This window comes from Colias croceus, chromosome 18 (assembly GCF_905220415.1).
Source record: "Colias croceus chromosome 18, ilColCroc2.1".
Classification (NCBI taxonomy): Eukaryota; Metazoa; Arthropoda; class Insecta; order Lepidoptera; family Pieridae; genus Colias; species Colias croceus.
In genome coordinates, this window is record NC_059554.1 from 494624 (window position 1) to 507677 (window position 13054).

Here is a 13054-nt window from a genome sequence, read left to right on the forward strand (position 1 = left end):
GCAAAATTACCGCAGATCAAAAACATTTCTTCAATCAAGGAAACCAATCTAAACAATGAAAGCATTAATATAAACCACCAATAATGGTTGAACATAAAAATACATCGTATAAAGACAAAAGGAAACGATACTTGCTCGGCAACATCCTGTAAACGATCAACGTTTATCGGTCATTGTAAATCCCGTCGCACTTGAATACATTATGCAGCTGTATTGATTAGTCGTGTGCGAACACGTGTGATTAGTGTTAGTTGCACAACGAGACTAGAGCAGTGTTACAACACGATCTATTGATGTGGTGCATCTCCGGTGGTGCACTGAACTGGGATTCTTGTCAATCTGTTGGTAGAGATTTGTTGGCCTAAATCCTAGGTTTGGATTACGTGCCAAACTGGTTGTAAATGGAAAAACTATGTTATCAAATTCTAGAAGAAGTCATATTGAGTTAATAAATAATAAGGGTTTAAAATGTCTTGTAATAGGGCATATTCTTGTGCTATTGAGATTTAAATGTGATCGATTAAACGCTTCCATTAAGCCTTGCCAAATTGGCAAAGATGACAATGCTGTATTTTGGGTTCCCATTCAGTTCTAGCGTAACGTGAAAGGGTTGGAAATTAGTGGGAGTTTCGGGAAGACATTTGCTCATATTAATTGTAGGTGATTTGAAAGGGTAGTATTATTCACTATCATGATGGTATGAAATACGCTAGATAATTATTGGATTCATTGATTGAATCGAAAGTGCAGTATTATTGGTAGTTATTGGATTGTATATTGCAGTCAGTGCAATAATTGACCACTTTCAATTTCTCAAGTGGATTGGTGGACCTTATTAAGAATTTGCATTCGTCTGACTTGATTTATAATATCACTTTCTAAGATTGAAATGTCAGACTTGATAGGATCATTTTGTTGAATTTGGGATCGGTCTTAAGTGTTTTACAAACACATTTAATGCATTTCTTTGCATTAGAATATACGATTTTTGAAGTAATGTGGAAACTAAGAGACTTTTTTTCTTTACCTTCAAACGTTACAATTCACTTCAAAAGTTCATAATCACAAAGCGTTTCTACAATTTAGTTTCAATGCCTATACGTATGAGTCTCGTTCATAAAGCGGAACATTTATCTCGAGAGGTAACCTCAGCCGCATATAGGTGAAGTCCCTTAACAACGAGGTCGTGGGGACCCGTGCGGTTTGCTGTTCATTTCTCATTGTCCTATATTATATGATGAGTTGTTCTTTGGAAATGTATTCGAAACATAATGAATACAGATAAGGTGCTTTAAATGAAATCAGCTGCTTCGTTATTGTCGTGGCATTCCTTATCTATTTGATATACAATTGATAAATATCTCACCTAACGGTTGTTTAAAAATGTGGCTTATAAATATACAACGATAAGTTGAACTGACTATGTGAATAAAAATTGATAAAAGTGTCAAATAAAATGGCACAGACTGATGATGAAATGCCCCATGCCCGGTCCCTCATCGACTACAGGCTGAAGTATGTTACATCATCGGTTATCTATTTTTATGTTATTATCACAGCTTATCATTAGGTAATACCTCTGTTCGTGCCGTTATCTAGCATAAATTGTATCAAATAAAAAAGGCCGGGTGGAACGGAGCCGCCTTTTTCGCCACTCGTAAAAACTTCTGTTTAGTCGATAAAAGGGTGATAAACTCCTCCCCAATTATCATGTATTGCGTGATAGCAGGTGCTCCGGCTGTATTGAGGTCACCGCAGTGGGCCGCCAGTCGCTACTTGACGGAGGAACGTGGGCGATCATTGTTACATTAAATTACTTATTGGGTCAATAGCTCTGTTTCTATAGCGGACCGTTCTAATTACTCGAGAGAAAAGATGTCGCCGGTTATTGACGTATGTGGCGCATAGACGACTTTTTAACAATGCATTATTGATTTAGGCTCCTGATTTGTGCAATAATGGAGGGTATTGTTTGGTTCGTCAAAACACTTGAATAAATTGATTGTGCTATACTACCTACTAACTATAATGACGACGGTATAATTACAGGGTTCATAATAAAATCAGCAGATGAGATATAATTATAATAAGTTTCGCACTATCTTTATTTCAAGAAGTCAAACTTTTAATTGAACCGTTCTCGATGCTAACTGCTCATCTACAGAAACTAATTTCGATGCTGTAAAGAGTTTCTTGCACCGTTAAGTGCAAAGCGCTATTCCTTTTTATCTTTAAAACCTTAAGCTTCTGAGCTGTCTCTGCCGTACCGAATACTGGATTTTTCCTAAATGGAACTAGAAGCCTTCCAAGATTCGTTTCACTCAATAATATTGAATATCGTTCGAAAAACATGGCACGTAAATGAACACGCGGGGCTATCAGCCGCGTCTGCATTGCGTAAACACTCATATATTTGAACGAACTTGTTTGTATTCAAATTGCAAATCCAATCACTTTCTTCTGTTTTTCCTATCGGGAACGGGAGGAGTGTCGGGAAATATTGGCATAAACTTTTCCGTGTTTCGTTTTATCGATATTATTCCTGTTTGTTTTGTAACAATCTGAGATATACCTACTCTTAAGATTTGATTATTATTATCAACCATTGCGTTCTAGCTATTATCTGTCTTAATCTCATATTTATAAAGATCACTTTAATTTAATACTTTTATAATCATAGGAATCATTCCAACGAAGGCTTTTAACTTGGTTATTTCCGAAGTGTTGATTGTTCGGCGTCGTGTATTGTTCATGTGTTACTTCTGTCAGCTTTGTTCTCGATTCACTTCATAAATCATCCTTTATATCGTCTAGCCGCTGGTGTGTAGAATTAGCTACTTACAGTATGCATGTTATATGTATAAATGCATCGACACCTAGATCGTCGATTCGTGGTAGTCTGGTCTGTACTGTCTTAGCTTTATGTGGTTTCACGTCAAGTACTCTAGTAGATTCTATATTGTGATTTATCATTTTGTATTCGCCTTTTGTTTTTATATTGACTTCTATTGTACATGGTATTAGATCAAACGTTTCAATATATTCATCGTTCTGTCTCATAGCGTCAATAGGCAAGTGTAATAATAGCTCAATCTTCATTAGCCTAATTCTTGAACGAGAGTAAATTTAAATCATTTACAAGGCTGTCAATTTAACATTTATAATTGAGGTAGTTAATCATGAGCACTATGACTTACATCAACTAGTAGGTGTGGTGTAGACTTATAACCAGCGCTACACTTACATAAAATGTTTAATCTCTTAATCAATTTGTATGAGTCGCTTCTATTTCACTACTGAAAGATTTTTAAATATCATAAACATTACTTTTCTATCATTTCACGGAACTACTGTGTCTTCAAGCTCACCGACTTTACTATTGGCATTATTCATTTTAAAAGGGGTCACACGTGAAGCATGTTCAAAATTTGTAACAAAAATATTAATTGCATTAATAAATCTGGAGCAGAATAAACTTCAAACGCTGGATTGAACTAATAATGTATCTGCATTCTTCTTCTATCACACAAAGAGTTAACTGTGTCCTAATAATAACATTTATTGGCTGGATCGTTGAAATTTTGCGACATATTTCACGAAGGGCTCCCGCATAATAGCATCGCATCAAAATTCAATATCGCATCGTGCTTGGCTTGACAACACAGTACTTCCAGATTGAAGGGCCCGATCTAAGTGTGGTTTCTTTGCCAGCCGTGGAGCCGACGTACCACTTCAAGGTGCTGGTACCGTCCATGGTGGCCGGCGCTATCATCGGCAAAGGTGGGGAGACCATCGCCCAACTGCAGAAGGACACTGGAGCGCGCGTCAAGATGTCCAAGTCACATGATTTTTACCCAGGTAAGTGTTGTTGCTGTTATAATGAATTAAAAAAAATTGTAATCATAAAGATACATGTATCCTGTTTTTTGATAGTAGAGGAGATAAACTTTTCGTCAGTGGCTGAGATTAAATCCATAAGTCTACGTTTAAAACGAAGTGTTGCGTATTTTACAAAACTTGTCTACTAAAAGCTCATTATACTTTCCCTTTAAACTTTTTCCACACAATAATGACCTCTACCCACACTTTCCTTTTTCCCAATTTCATCGCGTTCAACTCTCAGCGTTTAAAACTTTTGTCAATCTATTTCGTATGGCGGGATATGAATGTAATAAAGTACGTCGTGATTCCCGATCAACTCGGAACTGGAGACGCTCATCTGGCAAACACACCGGCTGCGATCGAAGATGGCGGCTGATAGATTGCAATATTCAAACGCCAATATCCTCCGCGAGAAGTGGCGAATAAAATGCTGCGATGTTAAATTTGATATTTATGAAGATAAGTTTCATTCCATTTCGTGCTATGGCATTATTAGGCTGCAGTTAGACGACGAGCGCGGTCACCGCGCGGCGACCGCGCGGTGGCTGTTCAGTTATAGCAAATTTATGTTTTATTAACAAGGACGTAAAGTTGAAATTAATTTTGAGCAACTAACTGCGCGCGGTGGCTGCGCGCTCGATCGCGTGGAGGCCGCGCGGCCACCGCGCAGTTAGTTACTCAAATTAATTTCAACTTTACGTTCAACTGGAAATGGTCCGGGTTCGCAGTGACGTGGCTGAGCGCGCGGCCGCCGCGCGGTCACCGTACTTTCGCCGCGCGGTAACATTCCATGTCATATAAACGCGCCCTTATATTGGTATCTAAACGTGATACTTGGACAGAATTCGTAAGACGGATCGACTTTAGCATTCACGTATTTTAAGTTTGTAGGTACTGATCATAAATATGAAAAAATAATAGACTTAGCGATAAGTTTGTATTCATATTATCAAACAAACAATTTTGATTTGCGTCATACTGAGATTGGAATAATTGCACTTCTAAGAATTGATCTCGTATTTGACCCACAGCGCGATAAAAATAAATTTCTATTGATAGCCTTTTTTACCCAACACAGGTCAATATGGAAATTAGGTCAGATGTAATCTAATGGATAATTGGAGCAAAATAATGTTTGACAGCGTGGCCATTAAAAAAACCTCCTCTATGGCTTCGTAATATCACTCAGCAAGAGTAGTCATTAGCGCTGATACGAAAAACGATACAGCATATTGTGAATTTAGCTAAAAGTGTTTTCCACTCGTGGGCCTCACAAAGCCGCTATGCGCTAGGTCTCAAGGCCTCCTCTTTATGAGCTAAGTAGGCCTTTATAACAAAGGGCGGCTTTGGCCCGCATCGCTCCAATCCTGTAGCATCTGGGTCAATGCATGCTCTGAAATATCTGCCCTCTTCCACACTAATCCCACGCAGACATTTTGACTGATTACGCCTACGCCTTTCTGAATTATGTAGATGGTACCTAGACCTATGGGTAACGTTTTAGTAAGTTGATAATTCAACCCAATTTGAGAACGGTTCGTAATTGGTGTGAAGGTGTCAAGGGAATGGTGTTTGTATATAATTTTCATTCGTTTAGCATCATTAGAAGTCGTTACGGAAAATGGGGTCATATCGAAACGGACTTTGTGACTAGTTTATTTTTTTAAGGAGTGGTGTGATATAAATTTATATTTGTAAAATCATTTATATAGAAATTAAAGCGCGTCACACAGTGAAGATACTATAATATATTTTTATGTTAAGATTCTCTAATATAAAATATTACAGTATCTTAAGGTATCCGGTATCAGCGTTCTGACCATCATTTTTCTTTTTTTCATTGCGTACCTACTAAGACCCCTGTAGAACCGCCATCCTGTTACAAATGACCCGAAACACTGACACAAAATTTCGCGTGTGTGCTTAAAAATACATTAACGTTATTTGATGTTTTCTAATAGTGCAGTTTCCTGATTTGTATATTCGTAATCGTGAAATAATCGAGAGTCAGAGTTATAAATAAAATTCTGAAAGAATAAAACGACTCTTATCAAAACAAGTTAAAGTAGAAATAATGTATTCAATGTAGAAATATCGTAGTAATCACTGAGCGGGTTGGACCGGTAACTTTAAAGTAATAAACGCGAAATCGCTGCAATTTTCTTTGGGAAAAATTAATAAAGAGAAAAAATAATTATTCGCGTGTAAGTACTCGGGTGGTTCGTTACAGCGTGTAGGTCAAGTTATATAAAATAAGTACTTGGGATTAATGTGTAGAAGGCATTGAACATGTACTATATCGGGGTGTACTCGCCTACGTTATTTACATGTGGAGTTTTTGCACTGTGTCGAGTGTTGAAGGAGAATTGAATTACTTAGTTATTACTAAGTACCTACTAGGTTACTGAGTTATTCAATACTAGATTGAACACGTGGCTTTGCTTGCGCGATGGCCAGGTAGAAGTTGTCTTTGTGCTGTTTATTCTAAATTTATATCCAACTAGCTGTTGCCCGCGACTTCGTCCGCGATTAGGTCGTTTTTCGTCATTCGTCGTTTAAAAAAAATACGTGACACTTTATTTTAAAATTTTCTTAATTATTGTCTCTTATAAAATTTAACTACATTAAAATTGAACACTCTGATAAGAAAATCTTAAAATCTGAAGAAAACATGAATGTGGTTTAAATTCTACATTACTTAGTATCAAATAATAATCTAAATTAAATGTAGATTAACAGTTTGAGCACACCATTATAGAATATGTACCTAAGTATTAAATTACGTTAGTTTACATAGTAACTTTACTAAAAACACGATGACTATCTTTCGCGCTCGATACCACAAACTAAGCATGTTTGTGGTACGTGGCCCGCGTCACTTGACCCCCCGCGAGTTCCCCTCCGTTGCTATGCGAAAATACATTCGTCGCCCTACTGTAGGAAAAATTGTAATACTGTGGCCTGGGCGTTATAACACGTCCAGGGAGTTCCTGAGTGCCGATATCACCATCTTGAGGAAAAGCTTCTAATGTCGATTTAAAACTGCATACATACGAATTAACCTGTTCTAAAATTGTGAAATGAGTTCAGTTTTAAATTTGAGAAATATTGATTTCTTGTATTCCACGATTCGTTGTAGTCGAATACAAAATATATTTAAACAAACTTAGCTTGGCCTTCAGGCAAAAGGGATCCTATCAAATGGTAAACTTGACCTTGTATCTTAAAAGTAAGCATGAACGGATCTTCTGATAATTATTGAGCACCAAAGGATCATTTGAAACGCACTACTATAAGAGCGAATATTGTCTAATAACAGTTTACATTGCACCACAGAATACATAATAGTAGCTAAACGCTAATTGCACAGTATGTTCCTCTAAAAGTAGTGATTTTGTGAAAGGTTCCGGTGTATCTTCAAACGAAAGCCGACTCGCCTTACTACACTATAAAGCATTACAAAAAGAACATACTACGTTAATATCGCCTATACAAAAAATGATGAATGAATGTTACAATATTATACTTTGACTACTTTGACTGTTAGTTAAAGTTTATTTTTACTAACAACATGTAAATGAAGAAGAAATAATAATTACCAACGAACTAACCTTTTCTATAATACTTAACACGGCACATTTTTCAAATTATCTTGCTCAACTCTACTAAAAAATTTGAGGGTTTTGTTGGAACTTTAATATGTAAAAACTATGATATATCTAAACTACGATACAACTTGCATGCGGAAATGCTCATTACAATTGTGAATCTAAAGAATAACTAACATACTGTTCAATTTTATTGAGCTGATGAATATCTTTTGCCTGGAAGAAATCACCGGCGCCTAACTATAATGTGTTTTCTTATAAAACCGTTACATAATTTATTTTATCTACTTAAATAATGAAAATGATATATTTATAAAATATAAAACATATTATGTAAAATGATTAAAAATAAATAAATGAAGCAACTACGATTCAAAGAAAACATCTTTTTCAGTGTGAAAATGCTCTAAGCAATCCTGGATGATGAACTGTATATCATGTACCTACTCTGATCCCAGTACGGTCGGTACGTCGATAGCCATAACGATAAATATTATAATCAGATAACCGCAAAGTCAAAATAAAAACATTACTTGTAAAGTTGTGAGTGCAAAATTTACGTTTCATTTGGCAATAAAAATTTTTTCGGTACTAAAACGTAGTAGTTTGATATGTGGTTGGCTACCCCTCCTCTCCTTCCTGAAAAATATCCTCCAAAATTTCCCGAGATACTTCCAATGATTGAACCATTGGACGTTGGACATTAACTTCAGTCAAAAATTGACGAAGCGGATGATTACTAATTTCCACTTAATCCTCGCTGCTACTGTCTTTATCATCAAATCATCAATTTTCAAGTGGTGTAGTAAAAATATCAGCAGAAATCGTCTTCCAAAGGCGATATAATTTTATTAGCATTGAATCTGTAAATAAAAAAATCAAAAGTTAACTGTAAATCTATAAAAAAAACTACTTACAAATAAAATTTTATCAAAAACTTCTGTTCCCAATGCACCTCAAAATAATAAAAGAATCATTCATTTCATTTCATTTCATTTCAATAAATACGTAAGTAACAACTTACCTTTTGTGGGAACGCATGATGGTGAAAATTCACAAAACACGAAGATTGCATTTGATATTTTTTGTTTTATGGCATTCAATTGCTTTATAAATATCACTACATAGTATGAAAAAAGTCGCTTTCTGTGTCCCTGTGTCCCTATGTCCCTTTGTATGCTTAAATCTTTAAAACTTCGCAACAGATTTTGATGCGGTTTTTTTAATAGATAGACTGATTCAAGAGGAAGGTTTTAGTACATAATTTATTAGGTTTTAGACAAAGCGGACGAAGCCGCGGGCGGTAAGCTAGTAAATTTATAAAACACGAAGATTTTTAAAATTGTAACTAATGAACACAACAATATATTATTATACTCTTTGGAACACAATCATTAGATTAACTGTAGATAATGGTGTCTATTTTTACTTAAAATAATAAACATCTACCCTCACTTTAAAAAAATGTAGTTTATTATTTACACGAAATATATCTTATAGGGAACGGAAGATATGGGTTAAAGAGTTAAATAAATAAATAACATAATTATATTTAAATTATTAATTTTTAACATTGTGTTCAGTAGTGTTAACATGTAAATTGATTTGATTTTTACGAAATCTCATAGATGGCGCTGTTACAAAATTAACATTTACATTCTTTAAGCTATGTTTCTCTTCCCAAGTTACAATTAAATGGCATAATTTTTATAGTGTCAATCTAGATATTGTCAAACAACATTTATATATGCGTCATTTGATTATTAATTTCCAATAGTTAACGTGTAAATTGATTTGATTTTTATAACATTTAATAGATGGCGCTGTTTCTAATTTGTCTTTATACTACTAAATTCATTAAACTGTTTCTCTGCCCAAATTACGTAAATGACATAGTTTTTATTTTGTAAAGCTAGATAATAGCATGGCTTACTCGAAACCAACATTTAAACATGAGTCTTTAGATTGTACGCTGTCGTAATTACACGGAATACGTAAGAAAAATAAAGGTTCACAGCTCCTCCCCCGTAGATGATAGCTTGATAATATGTAGCCTATAACCTCACCCGACCTGTTAGTAATATTCATGCAAAATTTGAAGTCAATCTATGCAGTACTTTTCGAGATTAGCTCGGACAAACATACAGACAAACAGACAAACAGACAAACAGACAAACAGACAAAAATTCTAAAAACTATGTTTTTGGCTTCTATATCGATTATAGATCACGGCCCAGGTATTCTTTTAAAAAAATATTCAATGTACAGTTTTGACTTTCCTACGATTTTATTATATGTATAGATTTGATGAGTATTTTTAAAAAGACTAGATATAAGAGACCACTAAAACTTTCGGTCTTAAAATATAACGTAAGTAAAATATGACATACATTCACTAATTATAAATATGCAGTAAATACTTTTGGAACCTTGATGTGGAATCAAATCAAATATACACAATAGAAAGGCGTCTAGTCTCAAATGTATGAAGGTGCCGCTAATTTAATATTTAGGTACTTATATACCTAATCACTACCAGGCCCGTCATAACCAAGTCTTTAACTTGTAACATACGCAACTAATGATCCATGAAATCCAATCTTAAACAGCATGTTTGTTAATAAACTTTAATTAATTACCATACCGTTCGATTAAGCGTTCCCGGAATTACATAACATAATCAAAACGATTCACTCGATTTCTTGTTAAAATAAAAGCGACTCTTATAAGTGGACAGCTTTTATATCCTGACATTTTCTTACAACTAAAATAACGACTGGAAGAAAAACGAACAATTTCCACGAAAAGTACGTATTAAACGTACTTAAAACAGTATACAGATAGAAAAAGACGAAAGCTCTTATTAAACACATTTTGGTAAAATTCTGTTGAATAAGGAAATATTTGCCCAAAATTACCAACACGTTTCCACAAAGGTACCCAATTAGAAACCTGAATAAACGAGAATTCATTAACGGGAACCGTTCTCGAGTCAGCAAGTATGATACATCACCATAAGCTCACGATATGTAAGCATTCGTCTTACATCATTGGAATATTTGTTCGTCGAGGTGTGTCAAGGTCGTTTGCGCAAACGTTTCGCTAGTTAGATGGTATCGTATGAAACTATTATATTTTTTACTGCTGCGCTATCACTCGGTGTTTGTGTCGCCGCGTTAACAAGCTTAAACGTTCCCGGAGTAGCTTTTAAATGGTTTACAGGCCGCGAGCGGATAGGGTGTGAGGTAAAGGTAGGGGTATTGTAACAATGTGAATGACAAGGTGTTGTAGGTAGATGGAAAAAATGGATGCAATGATTTGGGCGGTTGTTGTCATTTTATGTGTGTGGTCAAGGTTGCGGTTATAGTTTGTAAAATAAACAATAGGATACTCGTATGTTTCACATGTATATTAAATTAATTAGACCATAATAAAATGGCTATAAAATTAATTACGAGCCAACTGAATAAATTACAGTTATCGATTAAGCAATAATTTAGAGTCACAATAAAAACGAAGGTTAGACAGCTCGAACAAAAGATTAACAGCTAATCGCAACTAACGGCAGTACCTGTGAGAATTTCAATACTTATATAGATGACATCATCAAAGGTGGAATTAAAACTAAATTGTCATGCGCGTTGCGCAATGCAATTGTAATGCCGCTTACATTAACTGCGCAAAAACAAACGACAAACGGTCGGTCCATCAGTGATATTAATCACCCCATCCTGCTCTCAGAACATAGACACGAAAATTGGGTTATGCTTGTGCATTCGTTTAACCTAATTTTTAGCCAAATTCGTAGGGAGAGCCGTAAGGTGCTCTAGTGATTCATTACTGCACTCGAGTGCTTTGAACGGGCGCAATAAATATCAATTTTGTTCTCCATTAATTAAACTTGGCGCGAAACTTCATAATGTTTTTAATGTTCATTTGTCTTTTATGGCGCTCTGTGAATGTGGCAACGAATTGTTTGTTTTTGATCTTGATTATAAAATATAAAATGTATTATTCAATTTCACGGCATGTTGTTTAACGTTTATTTTGACTCTACAGTAGTCTTTGTCCATTAATTTTTGACGAAAATCCGTACGCTCCAACGCTGCTGCCTCAATAAATTAAATTCCGACGTTGGTACTTAATATAATATCCGGGGCATTTTGAACTACGCTATGGCTACTTTGTGAAATTAGTGTAGCAAGCGTGGAGATGATGCCAGATGAACGGTATTAAAGTATCGATCGACGGTACGTGTCACCGAAAGAATGGACGCTTATAAAATTGTCTTTGCAGATTTTTACGTAAAGCATCTCTGGATTGTCTAGAGCAATCTCTTCTCATCTCTCGAGCCATTGTCGCTCCCTCCCACCTCCCTCATCTGTCTAGATGACAACACCCACTTCTTGAAGCGATCCTTGTACGTTTTTTTGTTATTTCAAAAAGCACACGTTCAAGGTTTTTGAACGTAATGATTCGACGTCGTTTTATTACACAATTTGAGCACTTCTATTTACCACATTTTTAGTATCTATTTACGATCGAACACGAACGAAAAAAATTAAAATCAAAAATATTCAAAACATTTCCAATGTGTAAGAATAATTTAAATAAATGTGGACTTTCGACTATTACATTGTTGATAAAAATAATTTCCTTTTATACTGAGTATAGATTACGATATACATCTTGTAATTGATTTGTTAAACAGTTTTCAAGTCTTCATTTGATCTGTCGTACCCGCCTACGTGCAGTATATCTAGCAGCAGTGCCGACTTTCGCTTGGCCATGCCAACACGCGGTTTGGACATCGTGTGTAATTGGCCTAGTGGCCTATTTTCGACGTGGACTTATTTAAAAGTCTCTCTATTCTCTCTCCACTGATGCTATCAAAAAAGATTTTAATGATTCATTCGAATACAATAGCATTTTTCATGAATATAATGCCGGAGGCACTATTAATCACGCCGTTCCATTGAAAGTAAACGTGTCTTGAAAAACTTTTTCAGCAGCTTTTTGTTCATGATTGGATTTAATATTTTGCGTTTAAATAATTCATTTCTCATCCTAGTTTCAATGCGGCTGGAGTTAATTTGTACCGTCCGGTTCGCCGATGCGGTGTGACAATTAACTGTGTTTCAACTTTGACTGGAATAGTGGTGGATTTAACGGCTCGAGTAGTAAAATCAATTACACTTATGTTGAACTAGTATTGCCCAACTTTCTTAATTCATGATGAAATTTAAGTCATTCTTAGCATTTAGTCTAATGGTTCTGGTGTAAGAATCGGTACTTGTGAACAAAAACATAAGGACTCTTCAGTCTTATAATCGCCTACGTAGTCTCCGGTTCCATTGAGTGCTGTGGTTGAAAGTTAACAAGGTCATTGCTATTATGAATGAACCAACAAATAACAATGCTTGAACATGAATAATGTAATTCATTTATTATCAGATTTTTCTAATTAAATACATTTCATAGTTTTGACTTCCTCGCTATTATTGTCATAATGATACAATTTAAAGCTTCTAAAATGTTTACTATATGAAATGTGAACACGTTTC

The 13054-nt window shown here is 35.2% G+C and overlaps 1 protein-coding gene across 1 annotated transcript in view; it reads left to right on the forward strand.

The window, feature by feature from the left end:
- Positions 1 to 13054, forward strand: part of LOC123699513 (RNA-binding protein Pasilla) — a 54841-nt gene that overhangs the window by 19555 nt on the left and 22232 nt on the right. Inside the window, exon 3 of the mRNA XM_045646477.1 lies at positions 3712 to 3858. Coding sequence (XP_045502433.1) covers positions 3712 to 3858 — 147 coding nt within the window. The remainder of the gene's footprint in view (positions 1 to 3711; positions 3859 to 13054) is intronic.